Source organism: Thamnophis sirtalis, unplaced genomic scaffold (assembly GCF_051295495.1).
Source record: "Thamnophis sirtalis isolate CommonGarterSnake01/CBP01778 unplaced genomic scaffold, rThaSir2_p1.2 scaffold_14, whole genome shotgun sequence".
Lineage (NCBI taxonomy): Eukaryota > Metazoa > Chordata > Lepidosauria > Squamata > Natricidae > Thamnophis > Thamnophis sirtalis.
This window is the reverse complement of record NW_028261394.1, coordinates 6942047-6968199: the sequence shown is the minus strand read 5'-3', so window position 1 is coordinate 6968199 and position 26153 is coordinate 6942047. Positions and strand designations below refer to the sequence as shown.

The 26153-nt window shown below is 45.5% G+C and overlaps 1 protein-coding gene across 1 annotated transcript; it reads right to left on the bottom strand.

Annotated features, from left to right (window-relative positions):
• Positions 1-532: 532 nt before the first annotated feature.
• LOC148042680 (vacuolar fusion protein CCZ1 homolog) lies at positions 533-24837 on the bottom strand. The gene is made up of 15 exons (XM_087728755.1): positions 24621-24837; positions 22105-22202; positions 21252-21345; positions 20384-20458; positions 20159-20206; positions 19163-19246; positions 17550-17725; positions 13375-13456; positions 13188-13249; positions 11044-11155; positions 9132-9165; positions 6818-6935; positions 5545-5703; positions 4474-4601; positions 533-914 (listed from the first exon to the last, which is right to left on the bottom strand). The coding sequence occupies exons 1-15, from the start codon at positions 24735-24737 to the stop codon at positions 859-861; spliced, it is 1443 nt and encodes a 480-aa protein (XP_087584881.1). The 5' UTR covers positions 24738-24837; the 3' UTR covers positions 533-858.
• Between the last annotated feature and the right edge of the window lie 1316 nt (positions 24838-26153).

The following is a 26153-nucleotide window of genomic DNA, read 5'->3' as shown; positions in this document are numbered from 1 at the left end:
GCCTCTCGATTCTGATCATGTGACCGACGAGGAGGCTGCGATGCGGTTGTTAAACCTCATAAGCCATTTAGTCATAAGTTCATGTAGCGACTGTGAACTAAAGCAACTTAGGGTAGTTTTTCAAAAAAAGCGACTCATGGTAGCCATTGCTACAGGGTCCCCCTAGTCACATGATCAAAACTCATTGGCCACTGGTCCCTATTGATGACAGTTGTCGTAACCCAAGGTCACGCGATCCCCTTTTGCGACCTCCCGACAAGCAAAGTCAATGGGGGAAGCCAGCAACCGTGTTGCTCCCTTATCCACCGCAGTGATTCACTCAACAACTGTGGCAAAGAAATGTCGTAACATGGGGCCAAGCTCACTTAACCAATGTCTCCCTTAACGACAAGAAATTTTGGCCTCAAGGGCGGTCGTAAGCCGAGGACTACCTGTGTTTACAGGTCCTCAAAAGGCCATCACAAGGCAAAACAAGATGCCTATAAAACGAGCTTATTTTGTAAACAAAGAGCAGAAAAAGGAAATAAGAGGATTGAAGTGGTAACAATTAACTTTTATTATTCCAATAAAGTGAGTTTCCCCTGTGACGAACAGAGAGACGGAGTGACACAGGTTTCATTCTGACCAATTTTAATCCATTTGAACATAAATACGTTAAAATCTTTTAAAAAAAACCGCCAGTTCGAGCACAAACGGTTTTCGTAGAAAGGGTATTCTTACAAAGCAAGTATTGCTTTACTATTGTCGTCAGGCCAGTCAGTAATACGACTCGATGAACTGGTCCCAGTAAACAGATTGCACCTGTTGGGGGGGGGGGGTGTCTTGAAGCCATCTTCAAAGTGGGAGAGCCGCGGCTGATCAATCCAAGAAGAAAATATTGTTGAACTGAGTTGCGCAAAGTTTCTTGACTTCTTCTGAACGGGGGAAAGAAGGAGAGTGGAAAGCTTAAAAGAACGAAGTGTTGTTGTTGAAAAGTTTTTTTTTTCTTTAAATAATTTTCATCAAACTTTTTACAAAACAAAACATTAAAAAAAAACCACATTTATATCCGTTCTTTCCAATCCTAAGACATTGGTTATATCCCATTTTGTTTATCGCCATATATACTTTCCATTCGTTTTACATTTGCTATTTCCTCTTTATATTTACAATTCCTATAACCTAATATTACATATTCTACTTTCATTCGTTATTCCGGTTCTCTAATCAACAATACCACTTATCCCATACCGTATGGTATTCTTTTGGTTCCACCACAAAACCGCGTTCGACTAAAGCACGCTCGACGAAACCGCGTAGCTGACGTCATCACAGCGCGACGAAAAAAGCACGCTGTAAACGCTAAACCTAAACCTAACCCCCCTAAACCTAAACCTAACCCCCCTAAACCTAATCCTAACCCTAAACCTAACCCTTAACCTAACCCTTAACCTAACGCTACACCTAATCCTAACCCTTAACCTAACCCTAACCCTAACCCTAACCCTTAACCTAACCCTAAACCTAACCCTAAACCTAACCCTAAACCTAACCCTTAACCTAACGCTAAACCTAATCCTAACCCTTAACCTAACCCTAAACCTAACCCTAATCCTTAACCTAACCCTAAACCTAACCCTTACCTTCTTGAATCGGCTTGCTTTCAAAGCGCTATTTAAAGCGCCCTTTTTTCTCCGCGGTCGCTGTTGTCGCCCTGCTGATGACGTCAGCGACGCGGTTTAATCGGGCGCGCTTTAGTGGAGCGCGGTTTTGTCGTGCCACGATTCTTTTACCTTCTTTATCTTGCAGTTGAAAAGTTAATTTGACCATTTCCGCGCAATCCATTATTTTTTAAATTATGATCTCTTCGGAAGGTATGTTTTGCTTTGCAAAAAGCATAATAAAAATTATTTAAAGAAAAGTTACCATCAGTAGGACATAATCGTTCTCTTTAGCAGATTTCCTGAAGTCTGCCTGTTTTTGTATTATTTCTCTGGTTCCGGGCCATTTTTAAAATTTTACTTATTAATTTATTTCTGAGGGACAGCCTACAAACAGCCTCAGAACTGTCCTTAATTGTCACTGCAAGATGCTACAACCGATCGAGTCCCTTCGGTACAAGTATGCGCAAACTTTGTGTATCATCAGCCCTGTGTATATCGGTGTTTCTGAACTTGGAAGCCGTGTGGACTTCCAATTCCTAGAATTCCTCAGCCACATGGGCTGAATTTCTGGGAGCTAAAAGTCCATGCATTTTCAGGTCACCAGGGTTGAGAAACACCGATTTGGGCAACTACAAAACTTTGTGTCTATTCAGAAAAATTCAGCTCCATCTACAAAAGATCCGTGGCACGACAAAACCGCGCTCGACTAAAGCGCGCCCGATTAAACCGCGTCGCTGACGTCATCAACAGGGCGACAACAGCGAGCGTGGAGAAAGAAGGGCGCTTTAAATAGCGCTTTGAAAGCAAGCTGATTCAAGTTAAGGTAAGGGTTAGGTTTAGGGTTAGGTTTAGGGTTAGGTTTAGGGTTAGGTTTAGGGTTAGGTTTAGGGTTAGGTTAAGGGTTAGGGTTAGGTTAAGGGTTAGGATTAGGTTTAGCGTTAGGTTAAGGGTTAGGTTTAGGGTTAGGTTTAGGGTTAGGTTAAGGTTTAGCGTTAGGTTTAGCGTTAGGTTAAGGGTTAGGTTTAGGGTTAGGTTAAGGGTTAGGTTTAGGTTAAGGGTTAGGATTAGGTTTAGGGTTAGGTTAAGGGTTAGGTTTAGGGTTAGGTTTAGGGTTAGGTTAAGGTTTAGCGTTAGGTTTAGCGTTAGGTTAAGGGTTAGGTTTAGGGTTAGGTTAAGGGTTAGGTTTAGGGTTAGGTTTAGGGTTAGGTTTAGGATTAGGTTTAGGGGGGTTAGGTTTAGGGGTTAATTTTAGGTTTAGCGTTTACAGCGTGCTTTTTTCTCCATGCTGTTGTCGCGCTGTGATGACGTCAGCTACGTGGTTTCGTCGAGCGCCCTTTAGTCGAACGCGGTTTTCTGGTGGAACCCAAAAGATCAGTGAATGCCAAATCATTGTTAAGTCCAGTCAATCAAGCCTGCTAAAAAATTTTTGGCACAGCCACTCTGGAATTCACTTCCTTGATTGAGGCAGACCTAGAATTTGCAGTTTAGGAATACTACAATTCCTAGAATTACAGGTTAGGAGGAATATCATGGCAGTCATACATCTGGGGGTTATAATGCCTTAGGGATCTCAGGTCTTAAGAGCACATAAGAAGAATTCTTACTCTCCAAAGCATCTGAAGGCAGGACAAGAAGCCATGGATGGAAACTAATCAAGGAGAGAAGCAACTGTTTTGACAGAGCATGAAGCAAACTCCTTGACGCGGCAAAACCCCCTTTTATTAATTGACTGTGAGTTCTGCTCATTCACAGCCAGCAAAGTCTTTCGAAGGAGGATTTACAGTCACAGACCTTATCTGCAGGGGTGAAATCCAGCAGGTTCCGGAGAACCGGTAGAGGAAATTTTGAGAACCGGCAATTACCATCTCTGGCTGGCCCCAGAGTGGGGTGGGAATGGAGATTTTGCAGTTTTCTTCCCCTGCTATGCCCACCAAGCCGGTATTTAAAAAAAATAAAAATTTCACCACTGCTTATCTGCTTGGAGAGCTGCCAGGCTGATATCTGCAAAACTTGGCAAGGAGTCTCGGAGAGTCACGAACCAATTAAGGGATCTAATGGTCTCCTGCAAACTCCTCTCCCCTTTCGCTCCTCTTTTATTCCCTATGGGAGGGGCCATTCATCATCTCCCTGTGGCCTTACTCCCAAGTCGACCCCTGTTCTTTAGCTGCTCCCTTCGTCTGGCAACTCTGTGCATGTGCACACTGGGAACAGGCTCCAGCTGTTCCTCTGCCTCACTGATGTCTGACTCTGAAGGCAGCTGATAACTGGCATACGGCCCTGGCCCCCTCTCTGCCTCTGACACAGAGCCCTCGTCAGAGCCTTCCCCAGACTCCAGGACTGGCCCATCTTCCTCCCCAACCACCTCACTGTCTGAATCTGTTGCCAGCTTTGCTGGCTGCTGTTGGGCCACAACAGCCATCCAGGATTAAGAAGAAATTTCCCGACAGTGAGAACAATTAATCAGTGGAACAGAAGTTGCCTCCAGAAATTGTGAATGCTCCAACACTGGAAGTTTTTTCAGAAGATGTTGGGTATCCATTTGTCTGAAATGGCCTAGGGTCTCCTGCTTGAGCAGGGGGTTGGATTAGAAGACCTCTAAGGCACCTTCTGATTCGGTTATTCTGTTACGCTACACATAACTGAGCCACATGCCAATTCTAGGCCAGCCTCACTCACATCTGCATTTCCGTCTATTTCTTGTGCCACAAAACTTACAACCACCTTCTCACTGCTCTTCTCGATGGTTCTGGATTGAAAATGATGCTGAACAGGCAAACGATTCCTATTTCCCACTGAGGTTAAAGCCGCGCAGTTTTTAAGAGTCCCTTACCGTTCACTTCAATCAGGTTGGCGTTTTTCTGATTCAAAATCACGTACAGCTCCCGCTGATCCGACTTCTTGCCGACAATCCAGTAGTCGCTCATGGCTTTCACGATGATTTCTTCGTCATCGTCCACCCTTTAAAGCAAGGAGGAGATCAGATTCCGATGAAATAAACTTTCTGGGGTCAAATTAGGGTTGAAATGAGGGGATCCTTGGTGCTCTCTGAGCTTGGTTGTTTTCTTGCAGACCTTTCATTGCCCAAATAGGTAACATCATCAGTGCTGGAAGGAAGGAAGGAAGGAAGGAAGGAGGGGAGGGGAGGGAGGGAGGGAAGAGGAGGAGATGGGGAAGGAAAAAAGGACTATGTGGTCCTTGGTGCTCTCTGAGCTTGGTTGTTTTCTTGCAGACATTTCATTACCCAACTAGGTAACTTCATCAGTGCTAGAAGGGAGTGGGGATTGCAGAGAGGAGGAGGAGGAGGAGGAGGAGGAGGAGGAGGAGGAGGAGGAGGAGGAGGAGGAGGAGGAGGAGGAGGAGGAGGAGGAGGAGGAGGAGGAAGGGAAGGACTGTGGGGTCTTTGGTGTTCTCTGAGCTTGCTTGTTTTCTTGCAGACATTTCATTACCCAACTAGGTAACATCATCAGTGGCAGAAGGGAGTGGGGATTGTAGAGAGGGGGAGGAGGAGGAGGAGGAGGAGGAGGAGGAGGAGGAGGAGGAGGAGGAGGAGGAGGAGGAGGAAAAAGGGAAGGACTGTGTGGTCCTTGGTGCTCTCTGAGGTTGGTTGTTTTCTTGCAGACATTTCATTACCCAACTAGGTAACATCATCAGTGCTAGAAGGGAGTGGAGATTATGGAGAGGGAGAGGAGGAGGAGGAAGGGGAGGACTGTGAAGTCCTTGGTACCCTCTGATGTTGTTGCAAGCTCTGATGTTGTCACCTAGTTTGGGTAATGAAACAGTTGCAAGAAAACAACCAAGGTGGGAGATTAGATTTCCAGAAGTATGGAAAACTCCATTAGAAATAAACTCCCGATTAGGAGAGCGATACAATAGCTAGCGGAGGCAGGAGGGGGCAGATCACCTCGTAAAATCGTTGTTGATATCTCCAAGGATCTTCATCAAGTCAGGATGGACGGACGTGAGGGAGAAACTTGACGTTCTCCTCATGTGGATGGTACTCTTCTCGGCCAGGTTCATGTGATTGAAGTAGATAAATTTAAACTGAGGCTCCTTCTCGGATCTAAGAAAGAGAGGAACTGAGAGATCAAAGGAGGCACCATAGCTCTCTCTGCAAACAGGATGGAGATAAAGATAAAGGTTCCCCTCGCACATCTGTGCTAGTCATTCCTGACTCTAGGGGGCCCTGCTCATCTCCGTTTCAAAGCCCAAGAGCCAGCGCTGCCCGAAGACGTCTCTGTGGTCATGTGGCCGGTATGACTCAATGCCGAAGGCGCATGGAACACTATTACCTTCCCACCAAAGGTGGTTCCTACTTTTCTACTTGCATTTTTACGTGCTTTCGAACTGCTCGGTTGGCAGAAACTGGGACAAGTCACGGGAGCTCACTCCATTACGCGGCGCTAGGATTCGAACCGCCAAACTGCCGGCCCTTCTGATCGACAAGCTCAGCATCTTAGCCACTGAGCCACCACGTCCCTTTTAGAATGCCACTTGTGTTGGGGACATCAATGTCACTCATGTCGGGGACGCCTGTGGTGACCCAAGCGCTCTGCCAGTGAAAAGGGGCTCCCGAGCTCTGTTTCCGGCTGCGACGGTCTCCTGCAGCCGTCTTGCAGCGAAAACGGAGCTCGAGAGGGCTGCCCGTGGCCCTTGCAAGCTCCGTTTTAGCGGGGAGGGGCACCACAGGCTGGTCCTTCTCGGTTTCAGGGAGACCCCCGCGGGTCAGATCTAAGCACCCCTGTGGGCCAGATGAGTTTACACCTCTGTAACAGAATCAGAAGTCAATCCTTTTTCTTTCCCTCCCTCCCCCCCCCCCCGTTGCCCTCTTAGGTGGCGCAGTGGTTAGAGTGCAGTACTGCAAGCCACTTCAGCTGACTGTTATTTGCAGTTCAGCGGTTCTAATCTCACCGGCTCAAGGTTGACTCAGCCTTCCATCCTTCCGAGGTGGGTGAAATGAGGACCCGGATTGTTGTTGGGGGCAATATGCTGACTCTGTAAACCGCTTAGAGAGGGCTGAAAGCCCTATGAAGCGGTATATAAGTCTAACTGCTATTGCTATTATTTACTTTTGTATTTTACAGTAGTTTATAACTTAATAAGATGTTAACAGCAAGAATGTGCTGTTCCCTTTCCACCCCCCCCCTCGAAAAAATTAGTTTAAAAAAGGAACTTACCCCGACACCCTTTTCTTGAGGTTGTACTGTTCGCAGATATCGGAAGCTAAGACAGTGAGCTGAGGTCCCACGAGGCTATCGAGCCGGCGGCAGAAATCCAACGTAGGTTGCACAGAGGCTGGGAAAGAGTTTGGGAGGGGGGAGAAAAGTGAGAATCGTCCCCCCCTGATGGCAGATTGACATGGCACAGAGCAGTGGTGGGTTTCAAATTATTTTTGGAACCTACTCTGTGGGTGTGGCCTCCTTTGTGGGAGTGGCTTGCTGGCCATGTGTTTTCTTTCTTTCTTTCTTTCTTTCTTTCTTTCTTTCTTTCTTTCTTTCTTTCTTTCTTTCTCTCTTTCCTTCCTTTTGCCTCTCTGTCCCTTTTTTCTTTTTTTCTTTTATCTCTCTCTCTCTCTTTTTCTTTCTTTTTTTCTTTTTTTCTTCCTTTCTTTCTCTTTCTCTCTCTCTCTGTGTCAGTCTGCCTGTCTGTCTGTCTCTCTCTCTCTCTGTGTGGCAGTGGTGGGTTTCAAAATTTTTTGGAACCTCTTCCGTAGGTGTGGCCTGCTTTCCGGGTCCACTGGTGGAACCTCTTCTAACCGGTTCGGTAGATTTGACGAACCGGTTCTACCGAATAGGTGCGAACTGGTAGGAACCCACCTCTGGCGCAGAGGGACATGTCCTTACAGTGACACATGCACGAACAAGGCAGGGGGCTGCAAGGGCCAGACACACAAAAGGACCAGTTTCCAGAAATGTTGAGGGGCCAAGATTTGGCCTTCCCAAATTATCTGCCAAAGGTAAGGAATCCGAAGGGTGCTCATCAGATCGGAGTTTTCAGCGCTTCCAGAAAATGCAGAGCATTTAAAAAAAAAAATCATCCTGTCCCTCTGTTCCCAAATTAGTGAGCGGATATACCCGATTGAGGGTAATTTGAGTGTGAACATTTGCAGGCGATGGGTTCAGGGTGAGGGTAGTAAGAGTCTCGGATGATATTTTATGGGTTAAGATTTTCATCCCGCGTTTGTTAATTAAAGTATTAAATTAATTTAAATTAATAAAGTATTAATTAAAGTAACCCATGGCTTTGAAGATACCTAATCATTGTCCTACTCCTCTTATTTTTCCCCATAACAACAACCCTATGAGGTAGGTGGATGAGGCTGAGAGAGGGGGGGGGGACTCTACCCAGAACTCACCGTCTCCTGGGGATTGGCCCAAAATCACCCAGTTTGCCCTCATGGCTAATCTGGGACTAGAACTCACTGTCTCCTGGTGATTGGTCCAAAATCACCCAGTTCGCCCTCATGGCTAATCTGGGACTAGAACTCACTGTCTCCTGGTGATTGGTCCAAAATCACTGAATTGACTTTCATGCCTAAGACAGGACTAGAACTCACTGTCTCCCAGTAATTTGGCCTAAAATCACCCAGTCTGCTTTCATGGCTAATGTGGGACTAGAACTCACTGCCTCCTGGTGATTGGCCCCAAATCACTGAATTGACTTTCATGCCTAAGACAGGACTAGAACTCACCGTCTCCCAGTAATTGGCCCAAAATCACCCAGTCTGCTTTCATAGCTAATGTGGGACTAGAACTCACTGCCTCCTGGTGATTGGCCCAAAATCACTGAATTGACTTTCATGCCTAAGACAGGACTAGAACTCACCGTCTCCCAGTAATTTGGCCCAAAATCACCCAGTCTGCTTTCATGTGGGACTAGAACTCACCGTCTCCTGGTGACTGGCCCCAAATCACCCAACTGGCTTTCATGCCTAAGGTGGAACTAGAACTCACAAGACTCCTGGTTTCTAGGCCAGCACCTTAACCACTACGCCAAATTGGCATATGTAATAGAGGCTGGGCCAGGCCCAGCTTACTGATTGGGCCCAAGAGTTTTATTTGATTTACTTAGGGGTGAATATTTTCCCTCAAAGCCCCTTTTTTTAATGGCTATTTTAGGATTGATGCTACATTGCTGAGTTTAAAAAAAAATAAGAAAAAAGCATTCTAGATTTGACCGTCACAGCTCCAGAAACACCGCCCACCCCCCCAATTTAAGCCAATCTTGACTTTATGATTTATTATTTGATGACTTGCTGGCTGACTGTGGCTCTGGGGAAAGACAAAAAAAAATATGGCGTTTTTCCCCCCTCTTTCGTGTATAATAGGAAAATAGTTCAAACAATTCTCTCATTGCAAGATTCTGGAAATCTGACAGAGGATGGACCATCGCAGCTCATATCCCAACAGCGGTGGGAAATGCCCAAAGGGCGGGATGGAGGGGAGCCGAGACAGGAAACGGTGATTTCAACCATTATTATTTGATACTCACCATCAATCATGAAGCAGACAGCTGCACTCATGGCCTGAAAGGGGAAAAAAGGTTGATCATACCAGCCGTTTCTGAGCTATCCCGTTACTATAGTCCGGATCTATGGCTAAGGGAAGAATGTTGGCCCGAGCTGGCATGACCAAGACTTCGAGTTTGAGGGTTTTCCTCTTGAGATGGAAGGGAAAGGTCTGGTATCTCCCAAAATTGGGCTCCTGCCACCCTCAAACCTACCTGGCGTGGCTAAGGGGTGAAGATAATGAGAGTTGTAACCAGGGCTGGGTTGCTGGGGGTTTAGGCAATCCTCTAGCTAGAATTCTGCCCAGTTCAGCGAACCCCCAAATGCCACCGCTGGCTGACCATGCCCCCCCTGCTCCCCCTCTTCCGCCCCCCCTCCCAGGCAGAGGTGGGTTTCTACCCATTCGGACTGGTTCGGCCAAACTGGTAGTAACTTCTTGGCCTGGATCGCTGGAACCGGCAGTGACCCAGGACTGCTGCGCTCCCGAACCGGTCCTCCTACGGCACCGCCATCTTGATTTTTGGCTCTGCGCATTTGCAGAACAATATAGGGTTTCCTGCCTAGGTAGGGGGTTGGATTAGAAGACCTCCAAAGTCCCTTCCAACTCTGCTATTGTATTGTATTAACTTCCTTTGCAGAAATGTAATTTTATTTCATTTTTTTAACATTTTGCGCATGCGCAGATCTTATGGGCAAATGCGCACGCACGTTTGGGGTGCGAGTGAGTGACGCCAGCGTGCACGCAATTTTTTTTTTGCACACCGAATCGGCAGGGATGCCGGCAGCAATCCATTCCTGCTCCCAAGAGTCCCCATATGGCCTGTTCATCATACCAGGTAAGTGAAGGGCCCCTACTAGAAATTCTGGAAGTCCGGAAATGGGCCTTTTTCTGGCTTCCGGAGGCCGGGGAGGTCGTTTTTACCCTCCCGGAGGCTCGAATTAAAACGTCCGGAGCCCATGGAGGGTGAAAACACCCCGCCCCCCTCACCCCGCGGTGCAGGAGGCTGACATGGCCACGTCCACCATGGTCACACCCACACAGCAACAGGGCAGCGAACCCATTGCTGCAATTCTGAAGCCCGCCCCTGGTTGTAACCCCACAAACATAGGACCCTCATCTCAGATTCACCGTAACTGTCATAAGAATTTATCATCTAAGCCAAAGGTGTCGAACCTTGGCAACTTTTAAGACCTGTGGACTTCAACTCCCAGAATTCCCGGTTCCACCACAAAACCGCGTTCGACTAAAGTGCGCTCGACGAAACCGCATAGCTGATGTCATCACAGCGCGACAACAGTGCGGAGAAAAAAGCACGCTGTAAACGCTAAAGCTAAAATTAACCCCTAAACCTAAACCTAACCCCCCTAAACCTAAACCTTAACCTAACCCTTAACCTAATGCTAAACCTAATCCTAACCCTTAACCTAACCCTAAACCTAACCCTAACCCTTAACCTAACCCTAACCCTAACCCTTAACCTAACCCTAAACCTAACCCTAACCCTAACCCTTAACCTAACCCTAACCCTAACCCTAACCCTAACCCTAACCCTAACCCTTAACCTAACCCTAAACCTAACCCTTACCTTAAGTTGAATCGGCTTGCTTTCAAAGCGCTATTTAAAGCGCCCTTTTTTCTCCACAGTCGCTGTTGTCGCCCTGCTGATGACGTCAGCGACGCAGTTTAATCGGGCGCGCTTTAGTGGAGCGCGGTTTTGTCGTGCCACGGAATTCCCCAGCTATTCCATTCTGGGGGGGGGGGGGTGTCGAAGTCCACGTTATCTTACGAGTTGTAAAGTTTTAGAAACAGAGGTCTGGGGCACAGCCCCTTTCGAACCAAATTATTGAATTCTCTGGAGGATCAACACCACCTCTTCAGAGAATTGAGGAGGTTACCTTATAGACAATTAAATGGAGTTCCTCGTAAGCACCGTCCGTGTTCACGAATATTTTGGGGAACCTGCATTTTGCATCGGGGTCATTCAGATTCAGAGGTCCGGTAAGGAACCTAAAAAAACAAAGACGGGATCTTTCCACCGGCGACTCTTAAGACATGGGTCCGAATCGGAAAATACCAGTTTTATAGCTTTCTATCCCAAGAAATCCAGCTCCGTTTTATAGACCTGATTCCCAAAAGGATTACTTCTCCATTCCTTTGCTTTCAACATACAGCAGTTGTGCATAAATACGGTGTTTTCCCAAAGATAAGACCGGGTCTTATATTAATTTTTACTCCAAAAGATGGGTTTATTTTCTGGTTTGTTGCTGTTGCTAGTTGCGAAGAGCCGAGGTGGCGCAGGGGTTAGATTGCAGTACTGCAGGCCACTTCAGCTAACTGCTAGCTGCAGTTTGGCGGTTCAAATCTCACCGGCTCAAGGTTGACTCAGCCTTCCATCCTTCCGAGGTGAGTAAAATGAGGACCCAGATTGTGGGGGCGATATGCTGACACTGTAAACCGCTTAGAGAGGGCTGAAAGTCCTATGAAGCGGTATATAAGTCTAACTGCTATTGCTATTGCTATTGTGTCCGACCCATCGTAACCCCATGGACAAAGTTCCTCCAGGCCTTCCTGTCCTCTACCATCCTCTGGAGTCCATTTAAGCTCACGCCGACTGTTTCTGTGTCTCTATCCAGCCACCTCCTTCTCTGATGTCCCCTTCTTCTTCTGCCCTCCATCATTCCCAGCATGAGGCTCTTCTCCAGGGAGTCCTTCTTCCTTCTCATCAGGTGGCCAAAGTCTTTGAGTTTCCTCTTCAGGATCTGGCCTTCTAAAGAGCAGCCAGGGTGGATCTTCTCTAGGACTGACTGGTTGGATGGCCTTGCAGTCCTTCTTCTTCTGCCCTCCATCATTCCCAGCATGAGGCTCTTCTCCAGGGAGTCCTTCTTCCTTCTCATTTGGTGGCCAAATTCTTTGAGTTTCCTCTTCAGGATCTGGCCTTCTAAATCACAGTCAGGGTTGATCTCCTCTAGGACTGACCAGTTGGATGGCCTTGCAGTCCAAGGGACTCAATACAGGAGTCTTCTCCAGCACCAGAGTTCAAAGGCTCCATTCTCTGGCGCTCAGCCTTCCTTATAGTCCAACTTTCACAGCCATCCATTACAACGGGGAAAACCACAGCCTTGACTATACACACTTTTGTTGGCAGGGTGATGTCTCTGCTTTTTAGTATGCTGTCTAGATTTGCCATAGCAAATCTATTTTCTGGCTAGGTCTTATTTTGGGAGAAATACGGCACTCCATGCATCCATCTGGCTGACAATTTTAACTGCGGCTTTATTTTGGGGGTAGGACTTATATTTCGAGAATCCCTAAAAATCATGCTCAGTTAGGTCTTATTTTCAGGGAAACAGGGTAAGAGCAGACTTGAAGAGAGCCAATCTTCAGTAGCTGCGTATGTCACTAGGCACGGGGTGAAGAAAGATAAAAGCAAAAGGCTCCTCTTGTACATATGTGCTAGTTGTTCCTGACTCTAGGGGGCAGTGCTCAACTATGTTTCAAACCCGAAGAGCCAGCGCTGTCCGAAGACATCTCCGTGTTCATGTGGCCAGCATGACTCAATGCCGAAGGATCACGGAACGCTGTTCCCTTCCCACCAAAGGTGGTCCCTATTTTTCTACTTGCATTTTTTTAACGTGCTTTCGAACTGCTAAGTTGGCAGAATCTGGGACAAGTCATGGGAGCTCACTCCGTTACGCAGTGCTAGGGATTCGAACTGCCGAACTGCCAACCTTCTGATCCACAAGCTCAGCTTCTTAGCCACTGAGCCAAATTGGAAAGGCCGTTATCGATGGGGAGAAGCCAGGATTTTCAATTTTCTCCTGTTTTGCGGAGGACTTTGTTATTGTCCATTTAAGGAAGGTTAAGTTTTCCGAGCCTTGTGTTAGGTTCTTTCGCGGTTTCAAAATGGCGGAAACCAAGGCCGCCAGTTCTCAGCAGTTGGCGCTGGTGTGGTGGGAAGGGATACAAACAGGACCAGGGACCCTCAAGACTGATACACTCCATTGGGCACGCAAAGACGGAAGAGAGAAGCAATGCTTACCTTCCATAGTGTTGCAGATTTCCGGATATTTCTATATGGATGGGGGAATCTCTTCCGGCCAACTGAAACGGAAGAGACAGTCGATGAAAAATTTGAGGTCGTTTTTCTTTAAAGCAAATGATTTAAAAAAGGGTTACCGCATGTTCCTGGGGGGGTGGGGGGAGAGAAGACCGGACACCCAGCTCACCTCAGGTTCCATGTGTCTTGGAAAGAGAGAGGTGGTGAGATATTTGTATAAAATCCTCATGTCCTCTTGTTCCAATCCACTCCTGTTGGAAGTTAAAAAAGGTAAAATGTTATACACCTGTCCAATCATGTTTTTAGGGCATGGTGCTTATCTTCCTTTCTCGGGAGCCTGGGTTGTCCGAAGATATTTCTGTTGGTCATTGGCTATACGCCAAAGACAAATGGAACACTGTTATCGTTTCACCAAAGTGGTACTTATTTATCTACTTGCAGTCGCATGCTTTCGAATGGCTAGTGGTACCTATTTATATACTCGTATGTGCATGCTTTTGAATTGCTAGTGGTACCTATTTATCTACTCGCTTTTGCATGCTTTCAAACTGCTAGCGGTACCTATTTATTTACTCTCATTTTCATGCTTTTGAATTGCTAGCGGTACCTATTTATCTACTCTCATTTGCATGCTTTCGAACTGCTAGTGGTACCTATTTATCTACTCGCATTTGCATGCTTTCGAACTGCTAATGGTACCTATTTATCTACTCTCATTTGCATGCTTTCGAACTGCTAGCGGTGCCTATTTATCTACTATCATTTGCATGCTTTCGAACTGCTAGCGGTGCCTATTTATCTACTCTCATTTGCATGTTTTTGAACTGCTAGCGGTGCCTATTTATCTACTCTCATTTGCATGCTTTCGAACTGCTAGCGGTGCCTATTTATCTACTATCATTTGCATGCTGTCGAATTGCTAATGGTACCTATTTATCTACTCGCATTTACATGCTTTCGAACTGCTAGTGGTACCTATTTATCTACTCGCATTTCCATGCTTTTGAACTACTAGTGGTACGTATTTATTTACTCTCATTTGCATGTTTTCGAACTGCTAGCGGTACCTATTTATCTACTCTCATTTGCATGCTTTCGAACTGCTAATGGTACCTATTTATCTACTCTCATTTGCATGCTTTCGAACTGCTAGCGGTGCCTATTTATCTACTCTCATTTGCATGCTTTCGAACTGCTAGCGGTGCCTATTTATCTACTCTCATTTGCATGTTTTCGAACTGCTAGTGGTACCTATTTATCTACTCTCATTTGCATGCTTCGAATTGCTAGCGGTACCTATTTATCTACTCGTATTTGCATGCTTTCGAACTGCTAGCGGTACCTATTTATCTACTCTCATTTGCATGCTTTCGAATTGCTAGCGGTGCCTATTTATCTACTCGCATTTGCATGCTTTTGAACTGCTAGCGGTGCCTATTTATTTACTCGCATTTGCATGCTTTCGAACTGCTAGTGGTACCTATTTAACTGGTCAAAGTGCAGAAATAAAGTAAAACACATCCCTCCGATCTGAAGCCAATGCTTTATACCGTATTGAAACCTGGAAGGGCCTCTACAGAATCCCATTCAAAGAGGTAATTATTTTATGCAGGGCTCTCTCCGTCGGTTTTTATCTAAGCCTCTCCTCCCGCCTCCTTAATCACTTCTGAATAGGAAACCTTTTGAGCGCTTGCTCTGAAAAATGAAACTGGAGGCGCCTGGCAGCTGTGCCGTGTCAATAAACACCCTGAGAGCATACACAGCTGAAGAGAAGCCTTTTGGTTTCTGTTACAGGCTGCAGTCAGCCCCCTTGTCTTTCTGTTTAAAACCCAACATTTTTTCTGCATGAGGTCAAAGGAAAGAGGGGGGGGGGGAGAAATCAGCTACTGTTCAATGTTGGGCATGGGCTTTCTTTCTTTCAAAACTGAAGTTGTTCTTCCAAGTTTGAAAAAAAAAAAAGAAATCTAAGATTCTGGGAAGCTGAGGATTGGGTTTAAAAAACAACATTTCATCCTTTTTTCCCCCTTCTGGCCTGCAGTTGGCACAATGATATCCTTGTGTCCAGAACGAGGGCTGCTATTCAGCTAGTCCCGTGCTCAAAAACTACTCGGCCTCGGCATTTAGATCCTAAAAAAACTGGCCTCTATGTATCCGAATTTACAACCTAAATGCTGGAGATGTGATTGTGCTGACGCTACATACTATCGTATATGGTGGACTTGTAAAAAGGTTAAAGCACTTTGGATAAAAATATGGTGGATTATGCAAAATGTTCTTAAAAAAAGGATAAAGTTTACCCCTCAGTTATTTTTGTTAGGTATAATTACTGATTGTACAGTTATAGAGGCTAACTTGATTTTGCATTTAATAACTGCAGCAAGACTGTTGGTGGCGCAATACTGGAAGAAGGAAGATTTGCCTACTATTCAAGAATGGACATTAAAAAATTACAAATTTAGCAGAGATGGCTAAAATATCAGCATATCTCAAGGACCACTCAAATGAGAGATATAAACTGGAGTGGAGAAGATGGATTGACTATACTCAAAATAAATACGGGACTAAGAAATTCCAGATAGTTTATGACTGAAGAAACAAAGAATGACACAATCTGTTTAGAGTTAGCCTAGCAAAGGGGAGTTAAAGCTCAAATGATAGAGGATATTAATTTTTTACTTTTAAGTTTACTTTAGAATATTTTTGTTAAAGATTTATACCCTGTATTGGTTCTCGGAAGTCGGGGGACGGAAGGTTGGGAGGGGTGGGGTTTGGGTGGGGAGGGGAGGGAAGTAAACCTTTGTAAAAGGTTTTTTTAAAAAAAAAATTTCAATTAAAAAAAAACTGCTCGGCTTCCTTTGTTAGCAATCTTTTTGGTATACTTAAGAAAAAAATAACTAACAGAACAACGGAGCTGGAAGCAGCTTTGGAAAAGGAAACAAAAAGAGGGAGAGAAAAAGACAGCCAAAGGATGACAGAATATCAGGAGCTGAAGGGAGAACAACGAACACAGAATAACAGAGGCGGAAAAGGACCTTGGAGGTCTTCTAGTCCAACCCTTTGCCCAATCAGGAGACCCTGCAGCAGTGACGGCTAACCCTTTTGGTCCTGAGTGGCCAAAGCATGTCTGCGCAAGCACGTCCCCCCGGTTTTGGCTTCCAGGTTGGCGCAGGTGGGCTCCCAGGCACAGAACAGGGTGCAGGGGGAAAGCGCGCACATGCACGAACCCCCCAAATGAAATGTGAGCGCCCCACACAGATGCCGAGACGGCTGGCGTGCCCGCAGAGAGGGCTCTGCACGCCACCTGTGGCATGCGTGCCATAGGTTTGCCATCCCGGCCCGATAGCATTTGAGACAAGTGGCTGTCCAGTCTCTTTTTAAAACCCTTTGCTTTGACTGCCAAAGTCGATGGGAAGACAGCTGGGCTAAGAATTTTAGAAGTGGTATAAATAATATTTGGCCAACCAGGTGGCCTGACAGGGAAATAATATATTCCCCTATATAAATATAGGGGAATTTTCTCCTCTTTACGCCTAAGTCCCGTCCTTGGCACATTCCTACGCTTATGGTGAGACAGACGTGTGCAAGGAAGAATGCTGAGCGTGCCCAGAGAGATTCTACTCCGTGAGCGTGCACACAAGCATCCTACTTCATCCTGTATCATACAATACAATACAGTAGCAGAGTTGGAAGGGACCTTGGAGGTCTTCTAGTCCAACCTCCTGCCTAAACAGGAGACCCTATACCATTACAGACAAATGGCTATCCAACATCTTCTTAAAGACTTCCAGTGTTGGGGCATTCACAACTTCTGGAGGCAAGTTGTTCCACTGATTAATTGTTCTAATTTCTCCTTAGTTCTAGGTTGCTTCTCTCCTTGATTAGTTTCCACCCATTGCTTCTTGTCCTGCCCTCAGGTGCTTTGGAGAATAGCTTGACTCCCTCTTCTTTGTGGCAACTTCTGAGATATTGGAAGACTGCTATCATGTCTCCCCTAGTCCTTCTTTTCATCAAAGTAGACGTACCCAGTTCCTGCAACCACTCCTCATATGTTTTAGCCTCCAGTCCCCTAATCCTCTTTGTTGCTCTTCTCTGCACTCTTTCTATGGTCTCCAAATCTTTTTTACATCGTGGCGACCAAAGCTGGATGCCGTATTCCAAGTGTGGCCTTACCAAGGCCTTATAAAGTGGTATTAACCCTTCACGTGATCTTGCTTCTCTCCGTTGATGTAGCCTAGAACTACATAAACAGAGTTCCGTTTATGTAGTTTATGTTCAGGTGTCCATGCCACATTCCACCAGGATAGCCATCTGATTGATGCTCCTCCGGAGCGTTCTGGGGCTCACCAGATCAGCTGATCGTTGTACAGGAAGGCCGTGTACTTGACGAGACTTAAGCTCTCCTCCATCTTGTTGATGAACGACTGGATCTTCAAGTAGGTCATCTTATCTAGCGGGAAGAAGCTGATGCCGCAGAAGATGTCCAGCAGGTCACAGGTCTCCAAGTGAAGCGTTTGCAAGTACTGGAACACAAAGAGGAAGGGAAGGGTCTTGAGGAGAGGACGACCGGCAGCGAGGTGGAAGGACTCTGTTACGGTGATGACGGGGGAGGGCAGCGTCAGAAGAGCTGAAGGACCCGATATGGGATAGATCGTCATGGGGAAATGTATCTAGGTGGCCACTAAAAGTCGACACTGACTTGATGACACATAATCAGTTGATCAATGTTCTCCCGATAAACAGTTACAGGAGAAAGTAAGCGCTGAGATCAATTTTTAAAAAAATCTAGGGGATATTATCACTTGTCTTACTATAGAATCTTTCCAGGGTTCTAAGTTAACCTTCCTTCCTTCCTTCTTTCTTTCCTTGGTTCTTTGAATACATATAGTTAGATGTCAACTTTCTGTTCCCCCTTTCTAGGTTCTTCAATAAATATAGCTCGACTCCTTCCTTCCTTCCTTCCTTCCTTCCTTCCTTCCTTCCTTCCTTCCTTCCTTCCTTCCTTCCTTCCTTTCTTTGGTTCTTTGAAAACATATAGTTAGATATCAACTTTCTGTTCCCCCTTTCTAGGTTCTTCAATAAATATAGCTCGACTCCTTCCTTCCTTCCTTCCTTCCTTCCTTCCTTCCTTCCTTCCTTCCTTCCTTCCTTCCTTCCTTTCTTTCCTTGGTTCTTTGAAAACATATAGTTAGATATCAACTTTCTGTTCCCCCTTTCTAGGTTCTTCAATAAATATAGCTCGACTACTTCCTTCCTTCCTTCCTTCCTTCCTTCCTTCCTTCCTTCCTTCCTTCCTTCCTTCCTTCCCTCCCTCCCTCCCTCCTCTTTCTTTCTTTCTTTCTTTCTTTCTTTCTTTCTTTCTTTCTTTCCTTGGTTCTTTGAAAACATATAGTTAGATATCAACTTTCTGTTCCCCCTTTCTAGGTTCTTCAATAAATATAGCTCGATTACTTCCTTCCTTCCTTCCTTCCTTCCTTCCTTCCTTCCTTCCTTCCTTCCTTCCTTCCTTCCTTCCTTCCTCCCTCCCTCCCTCCCTCCCTCCCTCCCTCCCTCCCTCCCTTCCTAACCCATTATGTGGAGTCCTGGGCATTCTCTGAGCTTGGTAGTTTTCTTGAAGATGTTTTGTGACCTAACTAGGGAACCTCATCAGTGCCAGAAGGAGTGGGGTTTGTGGACAGGAGGAGGAGGAAGATGACTGTGGAGTCCTTGGGGGCCCTCTGAGCTTGGCTGTTTTCTTGCTGAAGTTTCATGATCAAACTAGCACTGATGATGTTCCCTAGTTGGGTCATGAAACGCCTGTGAGAAAACCACCAATCTCAGAGAGCATCAGGATCTGACATTTCAAACCTGAGCTACAAATCTTCTCTTCTATCGGCAATCCCTTATGTATTTCCCTAGTAGAAGTACTAACACCTTAAACATCCACTTGTTGTTCAGATAAAAAGAGGGAAATGTCTTACCCGATGGAAGAATTTCTCCAGTCTTTCTTTCAGAACCCGGACGCCTCCATCTTCCATGGCTTTTTGGAACGTGCCATTAAAAAGCTAATCATGATTTTCAAGGGGGGAAAAAAATGGGTTAATTAAATCATCACTAAATAGCTTGTTTTGCTAGATGTAAACACTGAACCGAATGTTGGTCCTGGGATTCCAGCTTCTCTGGATTCAAAGGAAAAATTTACACTCTATTATTTTAGGAATAATGCTTGCATAGCACTTAGGGGCATGGTGACTCAGTGGCTAAGACACGGAGCTAAGGTTGGCAGTTCAGCAGTTCGAATCCCTAGCAATAGCAATAGCAGTTAGACTTATATACCGCTTCACAGGACTTTCAGCCCTCTCTAAGTGGTTTACAGAGTCAGCATATCGCCCCCACAGTCTGGGTCCTCATTTTACCCACCTCGGAAGGATGGAAGGCTGAGTCAACCCTGAGCCGGTGAGATTTGAACAGCCGAACTGCTGAACTGCAGTCAGCTGAAGTAGCCTGCAGTGCTGCATTTAACCACTGCGCCACCTTGGCTCTAGCACCACGTAACGGAGTGAGCTCCCGTGACTTGTCCCGGCTTCTGCCAACCTAGCAGTTCGAAAGCATCTAAAAATGCAAGTTGAAAAATAGGGACCACCTTTGGTGGGAAAGTAACAGCGTCCCTTGTGCCGTCGGCCTTTAGTCATGCTGGCCACATGACCACAGAGACGTCTTCAGACAGCGCTGGCTCTTCGGCTTTGAAATGGGAGATGAGCACCGCCCCCTAGAGTCGGGAACGACTATCACGCATGTAAGGGGGAACCCTTTAGCTTTATCACTTAGGAGTCTATTTACATAAAGTTTATAACAGATGACAAACACTGTATATTTCTGAAGGCTAATGGGAGCAAAGTATTCCATTTTACTTTAGGGAAATAAAGGCTGTTTTGCCCACTCTAAGCTTAATAAACAAATATTATAGAGAAGCTGACCTTATACATGTTGTAACATTGCTGTAACACCGAGCTATAAACTTTGTCCTGTAAGAGATCCAGAATCAGAAAGTCATTACCACGAAGACACAAAGGCAGACATCTTGACTGAGAATGCATCCAAACAGATTTAACAGATTTACAGAGTTGGAAGGGACCTTGTAGGTCATCTAGTCCAACATCCCCCCCCCCACCCCGCTCAAGCAGGAGACGGTTCATTCTTACCAGCAGCTCTTCTTCCTGGTATTCAAAGACTGTTTTGCCATCTTTGTGTTTTTCTATCACCGGATTCCGTACGACCTTGAAAACGGTACATAACAGTTCATTTAAGCAAGTTTATTTTAAAATTCTGTTTTAGCTTCTGTAGGCTCTTTTGAGAAACTTTGGAGAGCAGCAGACAAAGGATGATGAGCTGAGCGCTACGTTGGCTCCAGATAAGGGTCAATGGGATTCATTTGTGGCTACCTAGGGATACTAGGTTGATTCCTCTTTTGACTCCGCCTTCAGATGGCACCATTTCTTCTCCTACAATTTCTGGTCAAACTGGAATAACAATAGTTATTCCACCAGACTCCTGAATTTGTTTCACTGCAACCAGCAATTCTAACAAGCATAGCTTAAAAATGCGGCCTTTTTTATTTCTTTGCCTCTCCTATCTATCCCCACCCCATTGGAGTATGGACCGATAGCACGTATTGTTCAAGTATTCCATCTGTAAATTGTTCCAGAGAAATTTTCAGCATAAAGTAAAAGGTATAAAAATCTGAAAGGACATTCAAAAAATTACTGAAACAAATGCCTAAAAGGACAGCATCACGCATTTATATAGACAGCATGCAAATGTGAGTAGATAAATAGGTAGCACTAGCAATTTGAAAGCATGCAAATGAGAGTAAATAAATAGGTACCACTAGCAATTTGAAAGCATGCAAATGCGAGTAGATAAATAGGTACCACTAGCAATTTGAAAGCATGCAAATGCGGGTAGATAAATAGGTACCACTAGCAATTTGAAAGCATGCAAATGCGAGTAGATAAATAGGTACCACTAGCAGTTCGAAAGCATGCAAATGTGAGTAGATAAAATAAGTACCATAACCATCCAGAAGTTTTCTTCTGGTTCATTGAAGAACTGTCTATTTTTCTGGGTATGTAGTGATTTTGCAGGTTTTGTCGGACTGAAGGTCCTAAGAAGAAGAAATATTTTATGAATTAGTAGTTTAAATATTCATCAGACCAGGGGAACATAACATAAATTCATTATTGTTTTGATTTTTCCCATAATGGAAGAACTATTAATTCCCCCGTGTCTCTTGACCTCCTCGCTTAAGTAATATGTAAACAAATCAAGATGGAACCGGGGAAATTTAGTTTAAACCTTAATTAGCCAAGAAACTCACAGGGCAATTTTAATAATTCTTCCAGATTCTGTTTTTCATTGGGGTTTTTTGGGGGGGGGGGGCGGGGGGAACAAAACAAATTAGATTAAAGAAAGTAGGTACATTGTCTTTGGTGAAATACGGGATCGGAAGCATCAGTAACAAGCCTCAAGAACATCAGGAGGACATGAATTATGCCATCATTACAGAAATGAGACAATTTAATATTTTTGGCCAAGGTTCATGCCACTGGTCCTACCCACGCTTTTCACAAATGCCTACTTGGGGGATGTTAACATGCGGGGAAAAAAATATTGTATGAACCAAGAATGAACAATTTCATGGTGAAGTCATGGAAAGTATAAATGAGAAAATTACAAGGTTGCACAGTCTCAGCTCCTATCCCCAGTGCTGACTGGGGAATTCTGGGAGTTGACGTCCACACATTTCAAAGGTCTAATCTGATCACCATCAAATGGCAGTCTTTTTTTTAAATCTGGAAAGAGCCAAGTAAGTTTAATTGTTTCCAAATAAATACTAGACATGCAGACCTAAGGAGTGTGATACCTTGTAAACTGAACAATGGCCTCACATAATCCCACATTTCTGATTTTTTCATTTTTCTCTGCTTCGTTTGGGTAATAGAAGAGGATCTTTTTTTCTTCCTGGAGTTAGAAACGAAACACCTAATTCATTATTTTAAATATATCAATGCAGCAGCTTTAAATACAAGGCCTTCACAGCTTATTGCCATTTTACATATTAACCTATTTTAAATCAATTCACAAGTCTACGTATGAATAGGGTCCTTAAAAGATGCTAAAATGTTAACATTCTGAAATATATCTATTAAGGTTTTTTTTGTGAAAAAGGAACTTGCATGTATGCAGACACAGAAAAAGAAATAGATGGGTCTGTGTACATGTGTGCAATATGTACATACATGTAAGTTACGTGTATCTTAGGGGAAAAGGTATAGTGTGTGAAAAAGTGTAAGGGACCTGGGAGGTCTTCTAGCCCAACCCCTTGCTTAGGCAGGGAGACCCTATGCAGGTAGTCCAAAATTTCTGCTGCTATGCGAGACAGTGGCTAAGAATCTGAATTTTGATCTTGTGAGAATAGAGATGATGCCACAGTTTGAGAAACAGTCATAAGTCACTTCTGCTGACTGCCGGCTGACTGCAATTTGGCAGTTCGAATCTCACCAGTCTCCAGGTTGACTCAACCTTCCATCCTTCCAAGGTGGGTAAAATGAGGACCCGGATTGTTGGGGGCAAGAGGCTGACTCTGTAAACCACTTAGAAAGGGATGTCAAGCACTGTAAAGTAGTATATAAGTCTAAGTGCTATTGCTATAGTTAACTCTGTCTACTGCCAGCAGTTCGATCCTGACCGGCTCAAGGTTGACTCAACCTTCCATCCTTCTGAGGTGGGTAAAATGAGGACCCAATTGTTGGGGGCAAGAGAGGCTGACTCTGTCAACCATTTGGAGAGAGCTGTCAAGCACTGTAAAGCAGTATATAAGTCTAAATGCTATTGCTATTGACTCAGCCTTCCATCCTTCTGAGGACGGTAAAATGAGGACCCAGATTGTTGGTGGAGATATGTTGACTATAAACAGAGGGTCCTCTACCCTCCTGGGCAGGTGGCTGTCAAGTCTCTTCTTAAAAGCCTCCAGTGTGGAGCACCCACAACTTCCTTTGTTGTTAGTTGTGAAGTTGTGTCCAATCCATTGTGACCCCAAGGACAACGTTCCTCCAGGCCTTCCTATCCTCTACCATCCTCTGGAGACCATTGAAGCTCACGCCGACTGTTTCTGTGTCTCTATCCAGCCTCCTCCTTCTCTGTCATCTCCTTCTTCTTTTGCTCCCCATCATTCCAAGCAAGAGGCTCTTCTCCAGGGAGTCCTTCTTCCTTCTCATTAGGTGGCCAAAGTCTTTGAGTTTCCTCTTCAGGATCTGGCCTTCTAAAGAGCAGTCAGGGTTGATCTCCTCTAGGACTGACCGGTTGGATGGCCTTGCAGTCCTTCTTCTTCTGCCCTCCATCATTCCCAGCATCAGGCTCTTCTCCAGGGAGTCCTTCTTCCTTCTCATTAGGTGGCCAAAGTCTTTGAGTTTACTCTTCAGGATCTGGCCTTCTAAAGAGCAGTCAGGGTTGATCTCCTCTAGGACTGACCGGTTGGATGGCCTTGCAGTCCAAGGGACTCTCAGGAGTTTTCTCCAGCACCAGAGCTCAAAGGCCTCCATTCTTGGCACTCAGCCTTCCTTATGGTCCAACTTTCACAGTCACCCATCGCAACTGGGAAAACCATAATCTTTGTCTTCCAATATCTCAGGGGTTGCCCCAAAGAAGAGGGAGTCAAGCTATTCTCCAAGGAACCTGAGAGTAGGACAAGAAGCAATGGGTGGAAACTAATCAAGCAACTTAGAACTAAGGAGAAATTTCCTGACAGTTAGAACAATTAATCGGTGGAACAGAAATTGCCTCCAGAAATAGTGAATGCCCCAACACTGGAAGTCTTTTAAGAAGATGTTGGATAGCCATTTGTCTGAAACGGTATAGGGTTTCCTGCCTAGGCAGGGGGTTGACTAGAAGACCTCCAAGGTCCCTTCCAACTCTGCTATTATATTGTATATAACTCCCAGAGCTGGCTGGAGGATTCTGGGAGTTGAAGTCCACAAGTCTTAAAGTTGACAAGTTTGCGGACCTTTGAATATGACAACTTCATTTCCCTATTGCGATTGTGCAAATAGTCCCCATACAACAACACACACACACCCCATCTACGTCTCTCCAGTTTGTTACACAAAAACACACACAAACACAAAACAACAAACCCCCACAACCCCAATTGTGCATTCACACACACACACACACACACCCCATACAGCCATGCCCTGCCGGCTGGCCTCGGCCTGTCCTGAGAGGAAAGGCCGCCTCTTCGTTCCGTCCCTCCGCTCGGCTTGGCCGTCAGAGCCGCCGCCCCCACCGAGGAAGGCCCGGCCCGGCCGGCCCTCTGTTTTTCCCCGCCCGCCCGCCCGTCCTGACTGGAGGGTCCCGGCTCCCGTTCTCCTGCCCGCCCACCTCGCCCTCTCGCGGGCCCAGCCGCGGGTTGTAGACGAAGAAGCCGAGCAGGGACGGCGCCAGCAACTTCTCCGACCCGGCTCCCGACTCCGACGCCGCCGCCGCCGAAGAGGCCATCCTGCCGGAGGGGCGGAGCAGAGCAGCCTTCGCTTCCTCCTCGCCCGCTTTCCTCGGCTGCGGCCTGCCCCGCCGCCCCGAGCCCCGGCCTCGCCTGGCCCGCCCTGCCGCTGCGCGCGCTGTGCCCAGCCCGGAGCGACGAAGGGAAGCGGGAGGATGCCGCCGCCTCGGGACTGCTCTGGAAGGGGAAGGGAAGGAAGGCCTGGGCCGCCCAGTTCTGCCCTGGCTTTGCCATGAATAAAGTTTATTAAGAGTTTTTAAGGTGGACACGAGAACTAAGACGAAGGAGGGAGTGAGGTCGGCATGGAGAGGAGGAGAAGAAAGAAGGAAGGAAGGAGGGAAGGAAGGAAGGAAGGAAGGAAGAAAAAAGAGAGAGAAAGAAAGGAGGAAGTAATGAAGAAAGAAAAAGAAGGAAGAAGAAAAAAGAAAGAAAGGAAGGGAGGGAGGAAGGAAGGAGAAAAAGGAAGGAAGGAAGAAAAAAGATAAAGAAAAGAGGAAGAGAGGAAGCAATGAAGAAAGAAAAAAGGAAGGAAGAAGAAAAAGAAAGAAAGGAGGAAGGAAGGAAGAAAGAAAAAGGAAGGAAGGAAGAAAAAAGAGAAAGAAAGTGGAAGGGAGGAAGCAATGAAGAAAGAAAAAGATGAAGGAAGAAGAAAAAATAGAAAGAAAGGAGGAAGGGAGGGAGAAAAAGAAAAAAGGAAGGAAGGAAGAAGAGGAGGAAAGGAGGAAGGAAGAAAGAAAAAAGGAAGGAAGAAGAAAAAAGAAAGGAGGAAGGAAGGAAGAAAAAAGAAAGAAAGGAGGAGGAAGGAAGGAAGAAGAAAGAGAAAGGGAGGGAGGGAGGAAGCAAGGAGGAAAGAAAAAGGAAGGAAGGAAGAAGAAAAATGAGAGAAAGGGAGGGAGGGAAGAAGCAAGTAGGAAAGAAAAAGAAAAAGGAAGGAAGAAGAAAAAAGAGAAAGGGAGGGAGGAGGAAAGAAAAAGAGAAAGGGAGGGAGGAGGAAAGAAAAAGTTAGGAAGGAAAGGTGGAAGGAAGAAAGAAGAAAAAGAGGAAGAAAGAAAACGAAGGAAGAAAAGAAAAAGAAGCAAAAGCATTTCGAGGAAGAAAAACTTCCAATTTCCTCTGCAGCAAGTACGGTTGCAGAATTTATGAAATTATTTTAAAAGCTTATTTTTTAGCTTTTATCATTTTTTACATATATTCATCAGTCACAATAATGCATTTTCCCCCTATTTCATGCAGAAAGTTTATAAGGGGTTTCCAGTCAACGATAAATAAATAAACAAACCTTTCTTATAATCAAGGAAGTTAAATTTAACCGTCTTTGCAATAATAGGAGTTGATGATGCGCTACAAACTATGGCTTCTGCCTTTTAAGTTCAACACCAACTAGCAGAGATCCAGCAGACCAGCATTGCCCCGTT